Source organism: Siniperca chuatsi, linkage group LG2, assembly GCF_020085105.1.
Source record: "Siniperca chuatsi isolate FFG_IHB_CAS linkage group LG2, ASM2008510v1, whole genome shotgun sequence".
In the NCBI taxonomy this organism is placed as follows: Eukaryota; Metazoa; Chordata; class Actinopteri; order Centrarchiformes; family Sinipercidae; genus Siniperca; species Siniperca chuatsi.
This window is the reverse complement of record NC_058043.1, coordinates 17,926,899-17,951,594: the sequence shown is the minus strand read 5'-3', so window position 1 is coordinate 17,951,594 and position 24,696 is coordinate 17,926,899. Positions and strand designations below refer to the sequence as shown.

At 39.8% G+C, this 24,696-nt stretch overlaps 2 protein-coding genes across 5 annotated transcripts; both read right to left on the bottom strand.

The window, feature by feature from the left end:
- Positions 1-82: 82 nt before the first annotated feature.
- On the bottom strand, positions 83-11,360 carry cse1l (CSE1 chromosome segregation 1-like (yeast)). Of its 2 annotated transcripts, none has more exons than XM_044223339.1 (25): positions 11,204-11,360; positions 10,255-10,353; positions 9,965-10,107; positions 9,704-9,805; positions 9,463-9,608; positions 9,278-9,368; positions 9,019-9,126; positions 6,746-6,838; positions 6,470-6,637; positions 6,250-6,379; positions 6,080-6,145; positions 5,644-5,846; positions 5,426-5,510; positions 5,205-5,266; positions 4,975-5,111; positions 4,246-4,349; positions 4,004-4,101; positions 3,741-3,891; positions 3,418-3,626; positions 3,142-3,239; positions 2,940-3,025; positions 2,639-2,720; positions 1,705-1,851; positions 924-1,155; positions 83-721 (listed from the first exon to the last, which is right to left on the bottom strand). In XM_044223339.1, the coding sequence occupies exons 2-25, from the start codon at positions 10,337-10,339 to the stop codon at positions 632-634; spliced, it is 2,916 nt and encodes a 971-aa protein (XP_044079274.1). In that variant the 5' UTR covers positions 10,340-10,353; positions 11,204-11,360; the 3' UTR covers positions 83-631. The 2 variants fall into 2 exon arrangements, with proteins under 2 accessions (XP_044079274.1, XP_044079283.1); XM_044223348.1 differs by having other exon boundaries at positions 11,256-11,308.
- A 282-nt stretch (positions 11,361-11,642) lies between these two features.
- Positions 11,643-24,467, bottom strand: LOC122888635 (protein polybromo-1-like). Of its 3 annotated transcripts, XM_044223308.1 has the most exons (29): positions 24,318-24,467; positions 24,082-24,179; positions 23,430-23,577; positions 23,149-23,298; positions 22,314-22,430; positions 22,160-22,228; positions 21,973-22,071; positions 21,796-21,881; positions 21,625-21,710; positions 21,269-21,485; positions 20,520-20,661; positions 20,251-20,345; positions 19,856-20,135; positions 19,546-19,651; positions 18,759-19,398; positions 18,423-18,634; positions 18,129-18,314; positions 17,781-17,938; positions 17,415-17,666; positions 17,178-17,323; positions 16,649-16,806; positions 16,345-16,528; positions 15,984-16,185; positions 15,688-15,889; positions 15,427-15,579; positions 14,746-14,904; positions 14,315-14,367; positions 12,405-12,618; positions 11,643-12,054 (listed from the first exon to the last, which is right to left on the bottom strand). In XM_044223308.1, the coding sequence occupies exons 1-29, from the start codon at positions 24,456-24,458 to the stop codon at positions 11,891-11,893; spliced, it is 4,917 nt and encodes a 1,638-aa protein (XP_044079243.1). In that variant the 5' UTR covers positions 24,459-24,467; the 3' UTR covers positions 11,643-11,890. The 3 variants fall into 3 exon arrangements, with proteins under 3 accessions (XP_044079243.1, XP_044079252.1, XP_044079261.1); XM_044223317.1 differs by lacking the exon at positions 14,746-14,904 and having other exon boundaries at positions 15,511-15,579; XM_044223326.1 differs by lacking the exons at positions 11,643-12,054; positions 12,405-12,618; positions 14,315-14,367; ... (13 more) ...; positions 19,856-20,135; positions 20,251-20,345 and having other exon boundaries at positions 20,585-20,715.
- Positions 24,468-24,696: the final 229 nt, after the last annotated feature.

The window sequence follows — 24,696 nt, the reverse complement described above, 5'->3', positions numbered from 1 at the left end:
CAAAGAGCCAGTAAGATTCACAAACCAAGATAAATTCATCAAAATACTGTTCACAGAAAAGAGACAGCAATGAGAACAGATCTATACAAGTGCCTCTTTTTATTCACATTAACAAACAGTGCAGGAACAAAGATGGGAAATTAACAAATCTACGGGAAACATGCAACAGAAAAATATTAAGCATTATGTTTGAGCCAGAAACTACAGTCTCCATAACCTTAAAAAAGGAATTCAAACATACAAAAGAAACACTAAAGAAATCCCTCCCATATGATTCAGATGTTCAGAGTTCCACAATACTGTTGAAATGCACCTCTGCTGCTGCTGTTATTGAAACAACTGTGTCAGAACTTGATATCCAACTCCTTGTTAGCCTTTGCCACACAGCAAACAAAGTGCCAAAGTTTTTCAGTTAAGTCAACTTTTGGTCATGTCTTTAAAAAAAACCTAAAAAACTTCCATTAGAGACCTCACCCTAAATTCAGGCATCATAAAGTGTCGTGTCAAACCAAATCTGTAAAGACTAAAGTTCAGCTGAAGCAGGTCTGTCGTGCGACCTGAGGTCACTGTGGCTACTCCTGCAGTGTATTGTGGTCTCCATATTACGTGAACACCAACCATCACATTAGTTTCAAACCAGCTGCACATTGGCTGCCTGTAAGTACCCTTGCAGGAACTGGAGGGCTTCTGCATTCAGACTGGTGCTCAGCATTGAGGGAACCTTCACCAAAAAAAACAAAAAACAGACTAGAATCACTTATCTGTAGCAGAGCCATTCAATTAGGCAATAATCTTAACATTTATTTTATTCCAAACAAAACCACATCATTATGACTTTTTCAAAAATACAAATGCAAAACCCACAACATTAGTTTTGGCATAAGTTTAGTTTATCTAAATATTTCCTGCATGTCTGAACATACCCGTCCCGGACAGGCAGTAGAAAGCTTGTGGAGGGACTGGGCCAGCAGGATCTTGGGATTGCCGACAGCGTCCCCAATCGGGTCGTGCTCCTTCTTCCCGGCAAAGGCCAGTTGCGAGAACGCTGTCTGATAGCCTGGTGCGTCTTCTATGTCGATGAAGTGCTCATCATCTGGGATGCTGTCATCTTCTGGCAACTCAAATAGACCAATGAGCGACTGGAGCAGAGGGGTCCTGAACAGACACATTAAAAGCCAAATGATGGTTATAGTTTTACTCTACTCAGGACAACAAATTAATCAAACACTTGTAACTCGGTACGTATCAGGAGAGTATTTCTGTACACAAACTTTTGGGAACACACACACACACACACACATACACTTTCCATCACTTTCGGGGCCATTACATTGACTTACATTCATTCCCTGTTGACTTACCCTAACCATAACCACTACTTGCCTAACCTAAAACTAACCTTAAACCAAGTCTTCACCCTAAAATTTAATATGTTAGGGGTATTGCATTTTGTCCCAATAAGGAAGACGATTCACAACAATGTGACTGTGTGAACAGATTTATGTCCCCACAACATTAGTAATGCCCACGCAGCATGCACGCACACATGTTTTCAATCACTCAGGTCTAATCAGGCAACATAAGTGAAAATACCTGTATGGGTGGACTATAGGTGTGTAGGGGCTTTAATAAAGTAACTGCATGGAGAAAAAAAAAGAAAAAAAGAAATGCATTGGGTGCGTTTCTTTCAGGGTGATTGCTTACCAGAGTTTAGTGTACTCAGTGTCCATCATCGCAGGACATTCAGTAAGGACTTTTGTAATACCAACTGCGCAGATCTTCTTTTCAACTGCTCCAGACACCTTCTGAACCTCTGGAATAATTATTTTCTCCAACACCATACCAAACATTCTGCAACACAAAAGGCAAACAGGATTAATACTGCACACTTTGCCACTGGTCTTCTGCACATATTTACTATACTGCAGGCAGCAGCAAGAGATCAGCGTCATCATCAACACATGGTGAAATTTCCGGCAGCTAATACTCACTACCTATAACTATGTATATAAATGCATTGACTTCCAGTCAAAAGTGTGGCTCCAAATACAGTATCAAACTATCAGTTTGTCCCTCTCCCTTTCCTATTTGTATTTTCTCACTGGTTGTGTGGTCATACATTTTGTTTATGCATAAGAAAAGATTAAAAAAAATAAAAGATTGCCATCAATCATCTAATTCAACTTAAAAAAAAAGTAATGTTGCAGATGGGAATAAGGATGGAAGGGTGTGGGTTAGAAACTTTTTCACCATTAAACTGGGTCGCCTGTGAAACCCATTGTAACCGCTATGAATCCAAGCTGACTATAGTTTTCATCCTTCACAACGAGCAACCTTTCAAGCTTAAAAGGGTTTGATAATCAAAGTTTTAGCTGGAGGATTCCTTTAAAATATGTCCTATTTCTAGAAAACGGTGCTTCTTCGCAGCGAGCACTTCAGGTTTAAATAGCTCCAGTGGGCCATCAAATTCAAAGGAACAGCCAGCTTATGAATCTTTTGTGGCATTAAGGCCAATAGAACTTGTAATGTTCCCACTGCCTAAACGCTACACTGATTGATGAACCCACTAAATAACTGTAGTCAGACATCAGTGTACTTTCTCTCAACATCTTGTGGTTTATATTGAAAATACACCTACTTTGGTTGGATGCTGTCAAAAATCTCCTGAAGTGCAATAGCTCCGTATTTGACACAATACAAGTTGACAAACACCAAGAAACCTGTGAGAAAGACAGAAAACCAGTGAAAACGTTAACAATTAAATTTTAGCATTATAAGAGAGTAGTTAATAATAGAGGTGATAATTTACACTATACTGGCTGATATCACACCCTTGCTGTCAATTTTTGAGTTAAAAGGAATGTGCTTGGTCACTGAAAATGTTTGATTAATAGCGCTTAACAGAGCATCAACATTGGTAATGAGATGATACTACTAACTCTTGATGAACTTGGTGGTTTTAGAGCTTTGTAGCCTCTGGAAGAGCAAAATGAAGATCTGTTTCCTGTACTGAGTGAGTGATTCTCTGGCAAAAGAAAAACAAAAACATGTTGAGTCAACAAAATGGTCATAACCTAAACCAATCACTTTCACCAGGTACGACATTTTATTCCACTGTGAAAACAACTATAATGGACTTACGGGGGCATGTGCTCTATGATGCTGTTGAGAAGGTAAAAACCTTGGTGGTCATTGGCCTTAGAGGCAATAAGCTTTTGGAAAACTCCAAGCAAGCCAGGCTGAGAGGGAAAGATGAGCAAGACCAGACCCAAGTGTCAACATACTGGTCACACAATGAATAAATCATGCAATCTATAAATGTTAAGAATAAAAATAGAGATACAATCATTGTTATCAACTGCAGACAACTAAAACATATTCATTTTCTCTATTGTGCACAACACCGCCATCACTTACTATTTTATCTGCAGCAGAGCCAGCAATAGTGGCACTTCCCTTCTCCAGGTAAGCCTGAAGCAGGCGCACCAGAGGGGGGATGTTTCCTGTCCGTTCCCATAGCGCCGGCTGCAGCAGGTGAGGGAATAAAGCCATGTACGAAGAGGGAATAGAGTTGGAGTGGATCTCTAGGAGGAGAGACATCACCTGGAACACGTATGGAAGAAACTCTGCAACAGCGGAAAAAAGGAGGATGAGTGGAGTTGCCTCTATCAGACACAAGCCGTGTTTATCAACATATCATCTACATGTAGATAAATCAATTCCATAGATAATTGACACACCCTGGACATCGTTCTGAAGGATCTCAGTGAAGACGGGGAAGAGTGCTTCCTCGAAGCTGCTGACCGTGGTGGGGTTGGCCTTGCAGGTGATCCGGACAGACAGGCACAGGGACTCAAACAAGTAGTGGTTAAAGTGAGGCTTGCTGGGATTCTGAAAATGGGTGACAGATTTTGGATTAGTTGACATGTGTATCCCACTAAACAAACAAGAATCTTGGTGAATTTATCTGTATCCATAAATAGTAACAAAGTGTGTGTGTTACCTTGCTGACTAAGAGGAGCTTATGAGTGAGTTGGCCAATCAGAGTGGGAATGTAGGGAACAATGGCCTCCTGCAGCAGGGAGAAGCTGCGCATGATGGCTTTAAAAAGAATGTATTACAAAAAAAAAAAAGAATAGAAAACAAAGACATCATAAGGCTACTTAAAATAACTCTGGAGTTGGTCTGATACTGATTGAGAAATATTAATGGGGAGCATTTAGATGACAGAAAAGTCTGGTATACCTTTCATGATGTATTCATTTTCTGCAGAACCGGGAACAGCCAGTGCTTTGAACAAGTTGTTGAGCAGCTGTTCAGTAAAAGGTGCCATCTCTGCAGGGGTGATACTGAAAAACATAAAGAGAGGATGATTGGCTAGAATAATGGGTTTGTAGCTGTACAGATAGATGCAAAAGTCTGAGCAGACTTTACACACTGCCTTGTTGTTTCATATCAGTTGTCTATAAAAACACTTTGTGAAACGAAAAGGACTGCTATTATTGCAATGCTGTGGGTGAATGTAATATACAACTGATCCCTCGAGAAACAAAAAAGGTAAATAGGCAATCTTCCCAATATTAGATATGGGTAATTACTACACACATACAATATTACATATTTAGTAAATGTTCGCTTTCACCTAATGTGGTTTAGATGCACAGCTTGTCCAGCTTTACCATATTTATTTCAGTGTTAAAAAATGCACATTTTGTTCAATCTACAGTCATTCCAAATACATGTACACTAATGTGAATGTGAAACCTGTTTAATAAATATGGAAACATTTGTCTTGCTCTAAACTGGACAAGGACATGTGAGTTAACAGAATTTTAATATTAAGGATCAGAAAAGAATAAATCCCAACTTATTTGAATATTCCAATAATACGCCATACAATTACTCCTCACTTTTGATGTATTTGGGGAAAAAACATGTGTGAGCAAATATCAGTATCTTACTGTTGATACTTACAGTGTGGTGTTGTTGGTGCCTCTCATAGTGAACAGCCTCTCCAAAGCATGGGCAGCATAAGTGTGCTCCACTGTGCTCTCTGCCTGCAGGTGACTTATCAGTAGAGGAACTGCCTGTAGCAGCTGCTCCTTAGGAAGCTGAAGGAAAAGGACAGAGAGCCAAGTCCTCTGTAATGTATTCATTTTGCCTTTTGAAATTTAACAAATTGCTGAGAAAGTAACAGCTCATACCTGGCTTCTGAAGATCATGACATACTTGATGGCATCTGCCTTCAGCACTGGGAACTCATTAACTACAATGATAATTGAGTGCTTGATGTTAATTAATGTGTTAATTAACATTAAATTGCCAGTGTTTATATCAACTGATCAGCCAAACCTGAAGTGAGCCAGCTATTGTAACACATAATACATTTTGTAATTCTACAGCATATTGAGAAGAGTATTCTTACCATTGGGGGATTTTAAGTCTGAGAGAATGTGGTTCACAAAGAATTCATTCAGATTCACCAACTCATTGGCTTGTGTTATTCCATGCTGGTGAAAAAAGAGACAACTTATGGACGAGCAAATTATTCTAATTATTCATTATAAGTGTTCATAAGTGTTATAAGTGTTGTATTAACAGTTATACATTCAATAATTCTCTGAAAATGAAAGTCAACAATACCTTCTGTGTCTGCGCTTTAGACGCCAGTGATGTGACCAAATAGATGGCAGCATCTTTGTGTTTCCAGTTCTCCCCGGGATTCTTGGCATACTCTGTCAGCATTGAGTTCACATACCCAGAAAAGATTGCTGTGACAGGGCCCTCAAAAAATTTACAAAGGCCTCTCACCAAGTCACATGCCGCCCTACGGCGAGTGTCAATGTCTGAGGAAGGATAGGAAAAGGGTTAACAATGGGGACATGGTTATCACTGGCATACTTTTAACGGCCTGTTATTTTCCAAGCTGTATGTGGAAACCTATTGAAACGTTGGATGCATGTATTCCAACTAACCAACCGACTGACTAAATGACAAAAAAAAAAAAAAAAAGAAAAGAAAAGAAAAAAAAAAAGAAATGAAAAAAATCAATCAGGTGATAATCAATCTAAATCTTTACCAGATCCTTCAAGGTCCCTCCGGATGTATTCTTCAGAGTTATCCTCAAAGGCCTCCTCATCAGCACCTAATCAGACATTACAAGCATTCTGCTCAGTATCACACAGTATACAAGTACATATTTGTGTCCAAGCAAGCAGAGCTCTGACTCAAAACAAAGCATTTACTTACTTCTGAACTCCATGTTGGGCACAATGACCTTTTCACAAATGCTAGTGAGTGTATTCTGGTCCTCAAATAGATGCTTGTAGTGTGGTCTTTCACAGACTGATGCCAAGAACTGGATAGCATTGCTTACCAGCTGCAACAAAGTTAAGGTGTACTGTTAGTACGGGGGAAAGTGAACTTCAAAAAAGAACACAGAAACACAGCCATGGATCAGTCCTCTCACCAGGTCATATTTGACTTCCTGGCCAGTAGAAACTAAAAGGTTCCAGATAGCAGTGACGAAGCGCGGCAGATACGGCTGGAATTCTTCATCGTACTTCTGAGCGTAAAGAGCAGCATTGTCACAGATCTGAGACTTCAGCAGTTCCAGGAGACCTGCTTCCTCCTCATCCTACAGAATTGCCATAAGAGACACAAACACACAAATGTTAAAAAACACTATAGCACAGCAGTGTTGAAAACGTATCGCTAGAGAAAAAAAATAAATAAATAAACTCACTTCTGTTTGTAAAAGTTTATTATCCAAAGTCAGTAGGCCGTGGAAATTGGTCATCCAGGTTTCCATGTTGTCTTCAAAAAACTCTGGAAGGTCCTGTGTAATAATACAGAGTATAGTGAAGGCAAGAATTTCACATCCCTGATGAAAGTGTATATGTATTGCTAAAAACAGAAGCTGGCTGGACCTCTACATGGTGCAAATCATACACTTCGGTGGTAGTGTATGATTGTCTTGCAATAATTACAAATGTATTACAATTTATTCATGAACTATTTGACTGTATTCATTTCCAATTCATAATAACATTTCAATTCAGCTTTTGAGAAACTTTGGATGAATTTTATACCAATTTTAACTTATCTCTTTAAAGGTGGACAGAATGATTGGCTCCCAAGAGCTTTAGTTAGTCTTGCAAAAACAATTCCAATGCTGAAACATCTGTAACTGTAAAATATTTTCATCTCATCTAATGTGCCAGACAGCAATTGGTGATATTGACTTTTGCAGCAACCAAGACACAAAAACCTCAACACTTCTAGTGTTTAGCTACATACATGTTAAAGACCACGTCAATAATAAGAGACAAATAGAACAATTTAGTGGTCGTTTAAAGGCCCTCAATACAGCAGGCCAACAGCTGTTATAAGCTGTCAAACTGTATGCAACCAACCAATATACCTAAGACTGAACCTAATGATACTTTTTTTTTTAAATCAACGATTATTTCTTTGATTAGTTGCTTAATCTAACAACAAATGTATTAATTATTCTAACAACTAATTTATTGATTATTATAAGACAAATTTTTTTATTAATTAATTTTTAAATTTTTTATTACTCTATTAAAAGATGGGGTATGCGATTCTAATCCGATACACGTCTTTTTGTCAAATTCAGCAAATATTTCCTCTCGGTCTGCTAGCTGTCCGTTAAGAGTGTGTACTGAAGGGAAGAAAGGAAAAAAAAAAAACTCAGAACAGAAAAACAGTCCTGGCTCTTTAAGTAGGAAATAAAGAAAGTGGCTCGAACAGAGTTGCACAACACTATTCTAGCCATGAGTTGTGTGTCAGGTAACGTTAAATGACTTGCCCATGGACACTCAGCTTACTTTCTAGTTTGCCAAGATATGCTGTTGTTGAGATGTTAGCTATAGTAGCAGAAGAGTTGTGAGTATCGCTGTCTGGAGCTGGCTTGCAGGCTCTGGGAAACGTCACGTCCTCTCTGGCTGTTAGCTTCGCAGCAGCAACTGTAGGGACAGCTAACCCACAACCTAGCTATCGTTAGTTACATTACTTACTGTGTCGTTCGCTCTATATCATGGTATTTGTTATGGTATTGGATTTCTCCAGAATCGCATACCCCACCTTTAATATAACAATTTACCCAAAATAAATATCAAAAACTTTTCATTAATATTTCAATTTTATTCAATCATTTTCTCTTAAAAACAAGCAAATCTAACAAGAAACAAATGTATGCACTGCAGGGCATTATTATGCAACAAAAAATATATTTGTCTATTGAAAATATTATAATATTTGAAAGAATAAATGACCCTATTTCTAGTAGGTTATTTCTTGAGTCACCATTTTAATTCAATGTAATTCTTTACCTTATTTTTGAATTCACTCACAAACTACTTTAATCTGCTCACCTTGCTTTTCCCTTCAGTTCTCTTTTTTCCCCATGCACGAACGCACACACCTACACCTCTGGTCATGTTCACACGCAAAACGGCTTGCCCCGCCTCATTCTGTTTAGTTTCTGCTCTGTTGACTTTCTTCGTCATTATTATGTTTTATAAAGTCGCCCAAAAAACACTACAAAACAACGGCATAAGTAGGCCTCTCTCTCTGTGTGTTTCTCTGCAGAGCATGTGCAATTGTCAGTAGACAGCACGGGAAGGGTAGAGCGAAGGGAGATTGTGAGCAAGGTTTTTCAGCTGCGGCTTGTTCTCCGGGGGAATCTATGCTTTGACCGGGTGAAGCCATTTCTCATTACGACGCGCCAACTCACAATATGCAAATAGATTTATTTCCGTAATTGATAACATTGATGAATCGCCCCTGCCCTAAATTAAATAAACCAAAAATTTGCTGTTCCTTAATATGTTGTGACTATCAAAAGGTGCTGACACCTATAACATCAAGTCTTTAAAATGGAAACATGAGACTTCCCTGAACATCAAGAACCACAAAAACCTTAGCTATGAAAGGGACAATGCAATTGTCCAAAACAACAAAGCCTTGAAGTGCAAAGCAAAATAAACTGACCTGGAAGTTAAGACTGTAGAACAGCTTCGAGATGAGTGTGAGGGAAGAGAAGAGGACCTTCAAGGCATTGACGTCTGTAGCATGAGTCTGACACAACTCAATAGTGGCCTACAGCAAGGAAGAGATAAAATTTGCTATAAATACTTCTTCGTATTGGAATGTCATAACTACATCAAACATTTCAATATTTGTTAGATGTTATATAACAACTGGTTTACTTGTAAGTGTTTTGGTAATTGAACTCCAAGTCATTACAAACCTTGAACAGCTCTGTCAGAGGTAGGGCAAATGTGTCCAGTACTAGTTTGATCTCTGACCAAAGCTCATTTGACTTGAACTCATGGCGGTACCTTCAAAAAAATAAGGGGGGACAGAAAAGATTTGACAATTTCTGTTTAAAGTTAATCATAAACACATTTTAAACCATTAAGAAGTGAGCTCTACCTCTTGAAGAGGGAATGTGCTGTACGAAGCACTCCATTGATGATGTGGAAGTCTCCACTCCTGAAGCGGGTCACCATCTCGGTTAGCAGGTCAGGCCATTTTTGAGGGAAATCTTCCCTTCCTATGATACTGATGGCATCACTCAACTGTGGAAATGCATAGGATAAACACGGACTTGATTGAGCATATTCCATCACACCTTCAAATCCGACACTTTGATCACTGACATATGAGGGCATACCTGTTTTTGAATCTGTTCTGGGCTGCTTAGCATCAAATTGACTATGTTTGCTTTGATCGCTGTTCGGTCTGGATCAGAGACTTTGTTTGGTTCATCTTCAACCTTTCGGAAAACATATCAAAGAAGCAGGATAATAAACTCGGTCAAAAAAAACTAATACAACAATGGTTCTCTTTACACTTCGTACTAAATGTTACTTTACATACAGTTTGTCCCATACAGTAACAACATGTAAACTTGATGTTACTTTGTGAGACTCACAATACGCCAGTTTCTTTTGATGTAGTTCTTGAATGTAACGGCAGCACAGACACGAATCACGTTGTCTTGGGACTTCTCAAGCAAAGTGAGTAGTAATAAGGGGTAGTTCTGGTTTCCTTCCACAGATTCAAGAAACTTTTCCGCTAAGAAAGAAAAAAGATCAATAGAAAACAGGTGTTGCAAGACAGAGATTACACAACCAAGTGAACACTTAGGTCAATGAGAACAATATTCTTTATACTCCGTATTAAGATATGTTCAGTTAATGCTATGTCATTAAGTCGTATTACCTGGACGTCTGACTGCTGGGTCTGGGTCCAGTGTTTTTCTGAGGAACTCGGTGAGGGTTTGTAGGTTGGCATCATTCAGTTCCATGCTCGTAACGTTAACTAAGGGCAAGAAAATCAGTGAGTGAATTAATGAAAGAGATAAACCGGTGTGTGGCAGCAACTTGCTCAAAATGCTACTTGCCTTACTACATATGGATGGATTTTATCTAAATGCTGAGTAATCCTGTACACAAATTTTAGCAATGCGTTACTAAAACGTGTGCCTTGGTTCCTGTAAGATCAGATTAACGTTACTTAAAAGTAACCTTATGTGTGCTAAGTTTACTAAACTGTTGTCCGTGTTGTGATAAAAACCTCACTGCTCTGTCTAACAAGTAAGAGCAATTCTTGATACTAAATTTACAGCTCCTCTGCTGGTTTCAGTCATCAGTTTGCATTGAGTTTGCCGTTGACGTTAGCTTGCTAGCAGCTAACCTAGCTAGACTGGCTACATTGGCTCAATATGGCATTAGCTCAGTTGGCCCCGCTGACTCTAGATCGGTTTATGCAGTCTAATGTTTAAGCTAGCAGTAGTCTTCTGCAAGTTCAAGTATAAGCACATGGTGGTCGGGATATCGCATGAACTTGACCTTATATAAAGTTATATTTAACAGAAGTTATCTATTGCTTCACTGTCCAGAACTAACAACATAACGTACAAAACTATCTAAAGCAGCATGGAAAGCGATATCCCTATTCCAGTGAATAGACTGATCCAGCAGCCGGTCCCCTCCAAGTCAGCCTGCTAATGTTAGCGCTAGCTTGCTAATGTGTTTTCTGCTAACCACAAAGTTAGCTAATTCCCGAACATTACGCATTTACTCGCAAAATATTGGACTATGATCCAATTTAAACGTTTGAATCCCGTATTACTGGATATAATAACTACTAAAGCATTGGGACGTCTTACCGTTACAGTAAATTTCAGTCAGGATGGGATGGGATGGGGAGGCACTACTAACCGTTCAGACGTGCTCGCCGTGCCAGCTTTGAGCTTTCAAACGTCTGGAGCAAAAGGAACTGCGCGGTCAGTATACTGCGCAAGCGCAGATGTCAGGCGAAAGCTGTAACACACGCCCCTTGCTTGGTCTCTATCAAGTTCAGCAACACAAGGCAACTTTATATTAAATAATCATTACATTTTCCGATTAAAGATTATTAATCATCTCCACTATATGAAGAGTGTGTATATATATATATATATATATATACACACACACACTTGAAATGTCTTTTCTACTTTTAAAAGATGCTTAAATTACAACTTAGAAGTGATCTTTGCAAGTGACAGCTATTGTATTACAGTTCATCATACAGTAGAGCTTAAGTAAATAAATAATACAGCCAAATTGAACTCTTCACATTTTAATTGTGAAAGCATGAAGGCAATTATCACATAATGACAGCCATTCACAATAATGCACTTAGAACAGTATATCAGAAATGTAAAACAAAAAACAGCTTCAACACAGAAAGCAGCTTTTATGACTACAAACACATTTTTTAAATGACAACACAAAGGGAACACTTTTAGTGAGCTTAATCGTCTTCCTGTCTCACAGGTACAGAGGGAACAGAGGCTCAGAACACCAGCATGCTACGGGTTGTGCGTCTGACGGATGTTTAGGGTGTCTCGCAGCATCAGGTCACGGAGTCGCCAAAGTGCATCTGCCATTGTCTTGTGGGCCCCCTTACTCTTCAGCCAGTGGGATGGTAGTCTACTCTCTTGCTCTTTTGTCAGGCGCACATCTTGTTTTTGAACTGAAAGCGCACAAATATAACATTAAATTACATATCTGGGGATTTTCACCATTTTACATTAATTTGTTAATAACCCATTAGGATTACTGAATATGATGTTGATAATCTTTTAAAAGGTTTTAATTAGTGTACAAAAATATTTCAGTGCATGTGTCTTGCACCCTAAGAGGATCACTGCAAACATATTACAAAAAAAATGTGAAAGTCTACTGTATTGATTTATGCTCAAATCAGGGGTCACTGATAAAAGTCCCAGGACCCAGAAATACATTATCTCCCAAGCTATGTTAGCCATTGTGATCGTAATTTTATGTAGACTTAATCACTTGCAATCAAAAAACAAGATTAACCTGAAAGAGCTTGGTCCCACTTGCTAATGGAAGAGGACTCTGGAGTAAGGCCCTCGATGTATCTCAGGTACGCCTCAGAGTGGAGCAGCCGCTGAGACTTAGCTGGTGGGGACACAAACACCGGGGTGGAGGGCTGCTGGAGAGCAGGTTGTCCCATCTGGCCTTGTCCTGGGTACGGTGGTGGAGCCTGCAGACCTGGGCCCATCAAACCCATCTGATGAAAAAAGAACTATTATTTCTCTGGTTCAGATTGGAATTCACACACCATATCATCTTCATCAATATCTTGATCTAATTAAATCCCCAATCTGCAACTGGTGTGTCACATAGTGGTTGTGCATGGTCTGTTGATTATGGCTTGAAGCACAAGGTTTGCCATCCAAGCAATAGTGGGTTTTATGGGGGAGCCCACACTCACCAAGGGGCCCAATAAAGGAGCCCAATTTTGCTTTCTTCCTTTTTTCTTTTTTTTTTAAAAACATAAATAATAATTTTTCAAAAATGCTAAATTTTATAATAAATTTAGTTTGACATAAATGAGTCAGTTACACAAGTTGCAAAATACTTTTGACATTGATCTGTGTCCCATTTTGAATTAACGACGGGCGGATTTTTTTTTCAGGGCTACAGTCTACAAAAGGCTACTGCAAAATGGGGGGAAAAAAAATGGTGTACAGATGCATTAAGGCAGAGCAGCTTTTTTTGCGAACCTTGTCGTGTGTTCCTCTAATTTTTTCAGTCACTGGCAGGTTTGCCAGTATGAAACAGAAGAATGGACATCTACAACTGGACTTTAACTTGTATTTAGTTTGTTGTTTGGAGTTAACTGAATAATTCATTATCTTGGAGTTGAACCAGGCATCTTTGAGAAACACAGAGCTACTGTAGGTAGGTAAAAAAAAACAGTGTGTGTGCGTTTGTCTGTTTGACATTAGTGACACTAACAGAGAAACTAGTTTAGTGTGGTGGATTTGTGGCTGCAAACTGTTCTGCTAATCTTAGCATTAGGGATGAGTCGGTAATACTGCTGATTTTATTCATACTGAAATCAAACAGTGAGGATGGTAATGTGGGTGTTTTATAAATATTCTGCCTACTCTGTTCAGCTTTGGCTGCTGCAGATTGCGGCAGACTGAGAATCTCTTCCCTGTTATCTGGAGAGACTCTGGACAGGACACACCATCATAAATTATTATGAAGATATATGAAAAAAGTAGCTACAAAAGAACATATTTTACTATTATATGATATGATAAATTAATACTAAGATAATATTGGGTACACCACGATACCAGGTGTAAATACAACAGAGCAAAATCACGAGTTACTCCATGAATATTTTTAAATTCTATGTAGAATAGGTCAAATGTGGTACTTGAAGTAGTACAGTATTTTAAGCTCATTGTAAGTTACTTAAATCCACATAAAAAATGCAGAATTTTCCCTTTAACTATACCACATAGTTCTAAGTTCAGACAGAAATATGATAGGAATATTATAGTAATATCATACAGGGCTTAAAATAATAAACTGTGAACAAGTGTTCCAATTTTTTATGATTCAGTAGGCATACTTTTGACAATTTCTATACTGTTAATGAACAATATTACTGATTATATTATTCAGTCACTGGGGAAGAGGGTCCACAAACAGTCAGTAGGCCTGCCCCACCCCTGCATCCAAGCCAACTATTCCAGATTGGATAAAACTAGAAAAAGACCGAAAAAACACTGAAAATGTTTTAGAATAGCTTGATGTGAACTTAACCTAATACATTTGTTGATGTTATCGAGGAGTCTCATATCCTTCTGTGAACACATAGATCTGCATCAAGGCACTGACATGTATCTAAACTCTGATCTTACATATGGTTTGCAGTGATTACTTTCTACCAGAGCCTTATAGATTACCTGGGATCCATGAATGTTTCCTCCTCCAGGTCCACCTCCCACAGCATGGACACCTGTGGGGTAATTCAACATCAAGACACTGTCAAAATGTGCAGTGGCCCACTTGATATTGGTTTATATTACAAATACTACATTCAAAGTCCAATACTGAAATTAACCTGTGTCATTAATCTGCATTATAAACTTAGGAATGCCAATTTTGAATTTATTAATTCAAATATCAGGTTTCTCTCAATGACACATTACCAACAAGCCTACTGATAATGAACTGTACAAATAACCAAGCCCCAGCTGAGGCTATATGCTCTCAACTGACTAGTCATCAACTCAAGGACCTCAGCCTATTGGTACAGGTAGCCCCTCCAGCGAGTCAGATTGGTAGACAGGAAGCAACTGCGTGGCAGGTGGGGTGGCTATGACAGCACTCTTACCAAAGTATGGCATTCCAGGAAACCCAGGCATAACGGGCAGGAGATGTTGGGGAAAGACAGGCACCCCCATGTGATGTGGTGGTATGCCAGTCATACTAACCATGCCTCCAACGTGGCCCTGCGGGGGCATCATAGCTGACCTATATGCACCCATCATACCTTGTTAGGAAGGAACAGTAGTAACACAAGACAGCAACATGCATCAGTCAAACATGCATCAACTAATTCACTACCAAGCATGCAGACATATGTTAATATATATGCTTTAATTTAATCAACACATCATTATGATGGATATGGGTGGGTATAAAGGCCACGCAAATGAAAAATGCACAATGAAAACAACTTGCACATGCACGACTGTCAAGCACTAATTCATTTTTCAGTCCCAATCTTCAAATGGTGTACAGCAACCTTTCCACTTCATGTTCTGCATTCACATAGAGATATGTGGAGTCTACCATGATGTGAAGGTTGAAGAATAAAGAGTACAACAATCAAGGTTTGGGCTTATCAAATGATGTTAGAAGCAACTAAAAATTAAATCACAACACTGCAACATCACAAACATGCTGACATGGGTGTGATTAGGAAACTAATGTGAATATATCTAGCAGTTCAGCTTCTTATTCCAGCCTTCTAGTTTACACTGGGGATCCATCTGCATCTATGAGGGGTTACCTGACACAGGCGTCATGTTGGGATTTAGCATCCCCATGGGGGTTGGGGGAGGCACCACCCCCAACAGTGCCCCTACTGGGGTACCTGCTCTAGGGGACGTCTGATGCTGCGCCCTCTCACGCTCCTGCTGCTCGGCCACTTTAGCTGCTCGCTCTGCCAACGCAATAAAGACAAGCATGGGGTGTTAACTTTATATGGTTAACAATTCTTGAAACACAAACATCTGGATGAAGACTACAGTTTTAAAAAAGTTCCGCTCACCTTCATATTCTGCTTTCTTGGAGCTCACCAGGTTCCTCCACTCTGTGCCAACGAGGCGGCTCAGCTCCCCAAAGGAGAAGTCTGGGTGCTGGGCTTTGATGACCGCTCGCATCTCACTGCTGAACAGGATGTAGCCACTCATGTTGATCTTCCGTTTTGAGCCCTCCTTCTTTGAAAGGCCCTTTATGGACTTTGGTGTGGACTGCAACCAAACCACAACCACGAACCAAGCCACATTATCACTTGTTAGTTTGCAGAGGAAATTTACATTTTTAATTAAATACTTCCACCCTGACCTGCGGAGGAGTGTAAGGCATGATATCCATGTCACTAGACATGGAAGACTGCAACCGAGGAAGAGACTGGTCCCCTAGGTCGCCATCATCATCCCCAAGATCCTCTAGCTCCTCATCTGTCAAATCAGCAAACTTGGCCTCCAGTTCCTCAATTTTCCTGTCCAGCAGAGGGGATGGCTCCTTCTGGGGCACTATGAGCTTCCTGCATAAGACAATCAGAAAAATATGCTGGGCAATTTATCCTACATGTGAGGATAAAAGTTTCTGTATTTAGATCAGTGCATGTTTACTTTGTAGTTCTTTAACAAAGATTTGCATCTTTCCTTTCCCGCTGCCAACAGTAACATTAACAGTTATGTACCTAAAATAGTAGATTTCATCCTCCACCACCTTCCCAGAAAGTGAAAAGCGCTTAAGACCCTTGAACTTCTTCATCTGCTTCTCACTCTCAATGTAGCGGCTCTCACAGAGCAGAACATTCTCTTCAGGTACTTCAGTTGGCCGACATGACAGATAGTCTTTGAAGGACGACACCACACACTTCCCTGTCAAACAAGACAACTACATCATTTATCAATTACATACATGAAACTTTATACACTGCAGCATTTGTCAAAACAAAGTATTGATATTCAGTTCAACCCAATGTACAGTGAGGAGGGTACCTATGATGCAGGTCATAGGACAAGTCTCCTCCAGGTTGCTAAGGAACACTTCCTTCTTGTAAAACATCTTTGTGGGCTCATGCTCTGTTTCCTCTGGATGGATGAAGATTGGACCAAAGAAGTAGCCTGCTCCATCTCGCATCCACATTTTCTCAATCCTGTTCAATATATTAAAAAAAAAAACAAGCTGCATTAGTTACATTGGAAATAAGAGGACCTTTGTATATTTGCCAAGCTCCCTGTGTTTCATATTTTTCAACCATACCACAATATAGAGCTCCTATGTCCATGATTGACAGAAAAGAGGTGACATGTGTCCCATGGTCAGTTGAAAAGAAAGGACTGAGGCCAATGGCATTAATTTGCACGTAAGCCTTTAATTAAGAAAATGCTTAAATAAAATAAACTAAATATCAACATTTGTCAAGTTTAAACTAAATGCTTTCATCCACCACAGAGCATACACAACCATACAAATACAGTATACTGTAAGCATGAACTGTAAAGCATATTATTGTGTTTACTCTACCTGCCCACTCGGTGGCGCACTAGTCTATGTGAACCAATGTAAACACAGTCTCCCACTTTCAACCACAGGTTGTTGTAACAGAGCTGCTCGTAGTACTGACACCCTGGCTCCCCATTGGTCATATCCATTGGAACATCCTCCCTCTCCTGCAGAGACAAATTGTTTTCCTGACAGTAGTCTGCATTATTTTACATGTACTCGTGTCATTGTTTATTGAAAAAAACAACTAGCATTTACCTTGTCTACAATACCATCTGTCATTTTGCTTTCATCAGCCATTTCTGGTGGTTTCTCCTCTTGTTTGGGGGCAAACATGGATGCCACACGGACGACAGGTAGGGGGACCTCTCTGGGAACAAACCGAACAGAGCTCAAGGGCATGGCCCACATCTTGATCTTCTTGAAGGACTTGGACTTGGCAGAGTAGCGTGACTCACAGACATAGACATCCTCAGCTCTGAAGCCTTCTGGGTGAAGTTTGAAGTACTCCTTGAATCCCACACACCACAAATACTTGGTCAACACTCAATACACATTCAAACAGCCAATGCTCAAAAACAAAACCTATACCTAGCAAACATATAGGAAAGAGACAGCATTTACCTTCACAAACATGACTACACATTTGCCCAGAATCTTGCTGACAGGAGCTTTGTTGTAATAGTCGCTCTTAAAAACTTCCTTCTCCAAAAACTTCCTTGTGGCAAGATGAAATGTTTCATTTGGCCTGTAGAACCAGCAGCCGTAGAGCCACTTCTCACCTGCATTTATTAGAGGTGGAAAAAACTGAATGAATTAGAACTGGTCTCAATAAAAAAGTATGTCTAATTGAACTGGAACACTAACTGAAGATACTGTACGTAACAAAAACATCTAGCAGAAAATATCAATATGCCTTTCTTACAAAAAAAATACTAATTATTGTCTGATTAGTGCAGTAATGAGACTGACCGGTGTCATCTTGCCAAAGGCGCTCAATGTAGATGATATGAGGCTGGAGGTTTGGCTCTGCAGGCTCCACGTATACATAGTCTCCTACGTGGTACATACTGTCTTTGAAGCTGCAGTCCTGACTGTATGTGCGTTGCAGGCTAGACTGCCATGATCCTCCAACAGTGTCCTCTCTCTTCTCAGCTTCTGGGAATTCATAACTGACTCAGTAAAACAATACCAAAATATATGCATGAGACAATGCATGAAGAGCTTCTATGCACTGTGAGCTTTAATATATATTTAACAGAATACCCCGTTTTTCCTCTTCCCTCTTGATTTTGTCCTCCTCAAACTCCTTAGGAAGCTTCTCTTTCTTCTCCTTTTCCACATCACTATGCAAATGTTTGGAGGTATAGCTGAGAGCAGGAGACATCAAGATCTCTCCGTTCTTACACAGCTCATCTCTGATCCGGATGAAGAACTGCTGCAGCTCCACAGCATCTTCAAAGATCTCGGAATCTGTCCTGTAATGAATGGTGTAACAAAACTTTGGCTCTCTTTTAATTCAATAATCCTATAACATCAATGCATAAAAAGACGATTAGACAAATTATTTGATTTTGTACAGGATGGTCAATAGTACCTCACCTATTCAATCGTCTGGCCTTTTCCAGCACTTCAAACATGTGGTCCTGGAACACATCCAGCCTCTTATAACGTCCTCGATCTACATTAGTCCTGATAATCTCAAAATTGAGTCGTGGCTTCTCAGGATTTGCAGGATCTAGGGCGGGAATCTCAGCTAGTGAATCACTGTAGCAACGGCCCTCGTCATCTTGGTGACCGAGCACGGAGACAAAGAGGCTGCGGATAAGTTCCTGGATGAGGCGGGGCACATCGGGGACATGGGCGTCATCTCCTCCCTCCAAATCGCGCCTCGTCTCTAACAGCACCCTGTGCAGCACGAGAGCGTCACGGTAAATCAGAGACTCTGGCTCGTTGTAAGTACAGGCATTGTTGAACATGAGCACCAAGTCCTCCACCAGTGCATCCACATCCTGGTACTTATTAGCCAGCATGTGGCTCTTGATCTTCTCCATGTCCACAGGTTTCTTGATGGCAATGTAGTAATCAGGCAGCTCGGCACGAGACGGCAGCCGCAGGAAGATTGTGCTGAGGCGACGGCCCCGCTTATCTGTGTAATTCTTGACGGCCTCATAGAGCTCATTCAGCTTCTGCTGTAAGGGTGTTAAGTACTTGGACTTCTTCAGAGTAATGCTGTTCTTTCCTGCAATCAAATTAAGTGTGTTATTAAATTATGTGTGTTAATGATAACCAATCTTCCCACTGCTTAATAGGTAACAAACTCACACATATTGCTTGGATTTGATTCAGTCAAGTGAATTAAATCTGGCTCAGTCACAGAGTCACATACTTATTTTCAACTTTGGGGACATCATGTCATCTTCATCTGTCACTGGCCCAAGATCCCTGCGTCTGTCTTTCATAATCTTCTCTAGGATGTCAGCATCATTGTAGACCTTGAACACAATAAAGAAATTCATCAGATTCCATCTTAATCTATCTATCCACTAAAAGAATGATTCATGAAAGGACTCTTCTTTACAACAGAAAACAAATGTGCTTTTCAGACTCTGGAAGGTCTCTGAAACGCTAAGCGCAAGAAATTAGAATGCTTAAAAAGCATTAATGAAAGGTAGATACAAATACCAAACAGATCTTACCTGGGAGCCTTCTTCGTTGTAGTGTCGAGCATTGCGGAACATTAGTTTCATGTCCTCCACCATTGCATCCTCAGTCAAGTACTTGTCTGAGCGGATGTTGTGCTCAACGGTCTTGAGGTCCATTGGTTCCAGGATGACCTTGTAGTAGTCGGGATAGTCCTTCTTCGAGGGCTTGACCATGAAGAGGTCGCACAGTCTCCGACCAGTGCCAGCTTCTCGAGCCTCAGCCACAGAAGCAAAGAGAACTTTCATTCGATTTTTCTTTGTATTCTTCTTGTGACTGGAAAGAAGATGCAAGTCAATTGTGAGTCTACCTCCATGCACAAAAAAAAAAAAAAAAAACTACATACATACGTACATAGAGTTGAGCAAGTAAAATGTGACTAAGTGCAAACCTTTTTCTTTTTGTGCTGCTGGTGTCGGACGTGGCAGAGGAGAGCATGCTGTCTCCATCGTCATCATCTCTCTGTAAAAGCTCCTTTCTCTTCATCTACACAGATTACAGGTAGCATAAATATATAGCAAATGGTTATAATGCCTCTTAAAAATACCACAAAGCTGACAAAAAGTTTAAACTTTGGTAATCAGTGTCTTTGGTTTTCAAGAACACAGAAAAAAATCCAACACAGATGCACAACTACGACAAGTGCACATTGGGACTGACCTGCTGAATGTGTTGGAGTTTGAGTGCACGCTTGTAGATAGACGAGTGGGGAACATTGTAGCGTTTGGCATTCTCAAACATCAGCGTCAGATCGGAGTCAATATGCTGAACACTCTCATATTCATTGTTCTTCATCTTGTTCCTGTGGGAAATTACGGGCTCTCACATTTGGGAAGGAGGGCACAGAAATACTGTACTGTACAGTGAGTGTGTGTGATGCCGTAGGGGTAGAAAATAAAAAGAGAGAATGCTTGTGAAACAAAATAAAACAAATCAATGATGAAAACATGAACAAATTCGGGAAAAAAGGCAGAAGCAGAATGGGGTTCCATCCAAGCAGTGTTCTTATTGTTCTGATAAATTTCTGCTTGGAAAACTTGCTTGCAAAGTTTGTATAAAAAGGCAAATTTCTATATTATTGCTACTACAATAAAAACCAACTGTAATGCATTTATTGAACAAAGTACTTGAGTTAGACATATTTAATTTTTCTGGTAGATGTGTTATCTGACACAAAATTCACAGCATCTGTTGAGACACTTTTTTACACATTTTAAAAAGGTAACCTGAAATTCACTTGATAAACAGATCTATATTCACATGCAAGCTATACAAAAATATCACATGTCAAAACGTATTTGGGAAAAATGAAGAGAGATTTCAATGTTGTTGAGTAATACATTTGTCTGGCCATTGTGGACACAGACATATGCAAACACAGAGTTAGATCAATGCTAATTCTGTCATACTTGATCTGATGGAGGCAGATGGGTTGACTGATTTGGTGGAAGTAGTCGGGGTAGTCCTTCCTGGAGGGCAGCTGCAGGAAAGGCTCAGAGATCAGCTGGCCCTGGCTGTTCCTGGCACCTCGCACGGCCTCATACAGCTGGAAGATGGGATTACTCATGTCCATGTTAGAGGTCATACTCTCTGCCTCCGATTCCCCCTCATCATAGTGGACTGAACCTGAGGAATACAGGAAGAGATAAATAAATAATGACACACCCATCAATTCCAACAATTCATTGTACAGAGCATCTTTATTAATGCCCAGCACAGGCACGCGTCTGTTTGATGAACCTAAGATAATGAGGTAAAGATGTACCAGAGAGAATGCCTTCCTCATCACTTTCATACTGGAGAGCCATGGTGATAGCTGAGAGGCGGTCTCCCTGGGCAGACCTTCTATTCCTGACAGAGACAGACAGAAGAGGAGTTAAAATCAAACGTTAACATGACTTTTCCCACATTATTCCCAGTGTTGTCTCCTATTTACCTGATACGAATACTGGACTTGATAGGCTCTCCATGTTCCATCTCGGACTTCTTTTGTGCAAAAATCTTTTTGATGGTGTTTGCGTCCTGGAATACGTGAGTAGAGAGAGAATAGATATGTATGTCAAACACTGCTAATGACATCCAGCATGTATCATATTCTCAATTACACACTCACCTTAAACACTTGTGATCCAGGCTCATTGTAAGTTTTGGCATTCTTGACCAGCAAATCTATATCTTTAGCCATGGCAGTGACACTCCTGTAGTGGCCCAACTAAAAGCAAATACATTTATTGGACATATCAACAGAATGTTGTAAATAATAAGAATGCATATTTAATGTAGGAGGTGTAGTAGCGTACCTGAATCTTTTGAGCGATGATTTTTAGATCTATTGGTTCCTTAATGATGGCATAATAATCTGGGTATTGCTAAATGAAAAAGGCAAACTACACATCAAAGCCCAGTCACGTATTTTACTGATAATGTCTTAAGTCACATTGAAGGTGCTCATACCATTTTGGAGGGAAGCTTCTGGAACAGCTCACTGACCAGACGGCCAGTGGGCTCAGTGTAAGACACCACAGCATCAAGGAGCTGCTCAAGGACCTCTTTCAAGCAAGTAGGAGCACTCTGTCACACACAAGTGGTCACACAGTTTAGGTAAGGAAATACTGTATCAGTGATATACACATATACTGTATATACACTCAAACTACACTGAAAACTCCTTTATGACAAGTCTACAATAATAACTATTAGATATTATAAGAAACTGTTTTCTTTAAAACAATTGAAAATGTAAATCTGTCAATGGCGTGAGATAAATTTGCTTTCAGTGTGACTTCACTTTTTAATCATTTCCTTGATACAACCAACAATATCTTGTAACAAGAGGTGCCTGTGCTGCATAATGTACCCTTAAAATCAATAAGGTATATAAAACACAACATAATAATAAGCAATGCAGCTCATTAAAGCATTAAAAATCATGTATTTATGCAGCAACATAGTTGTTAACATACAGTAGTTGGGGAAATATTAATATGAGCACTATGGTATGGTAAGTCTGCGTAATGGAAAAAGCTCATATTTTCCGTAAGTAAATTATTTATCCATTACTTTGCAAATGAATGCAGCAACATGCTCAAAATTCTTCAAATGATAAATACCAAACCACCTCATCCCTAGGTAAATCTATGCTGTAGGTATAAAGTTTCACCATCATAGTAGACATACTGAAGAAGATACTGTGAATTGATTCAACAGATAGTAACATGCATTATTTTTATTCTATTAGCAATATGTAGTGAATGAAGAGTCATTATAAATCTGTGTTATCAGTAATGACCTCATCCTCAGTGGACCCTCCGGGGTTGTCTTGTGCATCGTACCCATCTTCATCATCCTCATCATATTCCCCTCGCTGAACAAATTCATTCTTGGTTCGCAGGTAAAGGTCCCACAGTTTACAGGCTGCCCTGTACTCAGGGCTGTCAGACTAGACAGACACAAGCAATACATATTAAATGTAGGTGCATAGCCAAAGCCATGCATAAATATAATTTCATTTTCTGCCCACAGACGTATACACACTTTTTACCTTATAACAAGTTTTGGGGTTTTTTTTACCTTGTAATATGTTTTTGCATTGTTGAATAACAGTTGAAAGTCACTGGTGAGTTGTTCAACATCATCATACTCCTCCATCTTTAATTTCTGCTGGATTTTCATCATGTCAATAGGCTGAGACACCACGTGGTAATAGTCTGGTTGATTCCTGTGAGAAATGGGAACTTGCAAATTTTCTGGATCTAATGTTTGTGTTAAAGTGTGTAACATTTAGGAGGAGCTATTGGCAGAATGGAATATAATATTTATAAGCATGTTTTAATTTGTGTATAATCACCTGAAAATAAGAATTATTGTGTTTTCATTACCTTAGAATGAGCCGTTTATATCTACAGAAGGAGCAGGTCCCCTTCCACGGAGGTCGGCATGTTGCACCATAATGTTTCTACAGTAGTCCAGAAAGGACAAACCAAACGCTGGCTCTAGATAGGGCCGTTTGTTTTTTTCACGAGTTTCGCGACCAACATAGTTTCTCCTTAACGCTTGGAAGGGGAGTGTGATGCGAGCGGTATTTAAATGGTTGCAAACTGTGATTTCACCGCTAGATGCCACTTAATCCTACACACTGCTCCTTTAAAATCACTTGACTAGTATTAAAGGAATTTCAGTAATTATGTGCACATATCTAATGACCACCCATCCCTTTCCTCACCTTCGTTTGGGCGCTCTGATGAACAGCTCACACAACATCCTGCCCTGGTCATCCTTGTAATCTCTGATTGTGTTGTACAGTTCATGACATACAGCAATCTGCAAGGCAAGGATTAAACACTGAAAAATATCCACATCCTTTCCCATGTCAACTACTTAATCTGTGTAGGTAGAATAATTCTGACAGTGTGTTAAAAGAAAAACAGTAACTGAAATTTGTAAAAAATTGTAAATTACAGGATCCACAGTTGGAATGTTTGAGGTCCTTCTCCTCTTTCTCCCAATTGAAGACACTAACGATGAAGTCTGGCTATCGTCAAAATCTCCTCCACTCACACTGCTAGAGGGGGATGTCGCCCTTCTCCTTTTCAAGGCCATGACGAACCCCTGAGGTAAAGAGCCAGTAAAACACCAAGTTTCACTACATGGAAAACACCTTACATTAGAGCTATCAACATTTCATACTCAGCTTTCCAACCATATCTAAACAGTGTAGAGAGACTGAGAGAATAATCTCAATGACGGACACTGTCTGGGCTCGGCAGCAGTCACTTACACCTGCTGATAGGGTTGCCACCCATGCCACATAACACAGAATAGCACTTCTCTGAGCAGA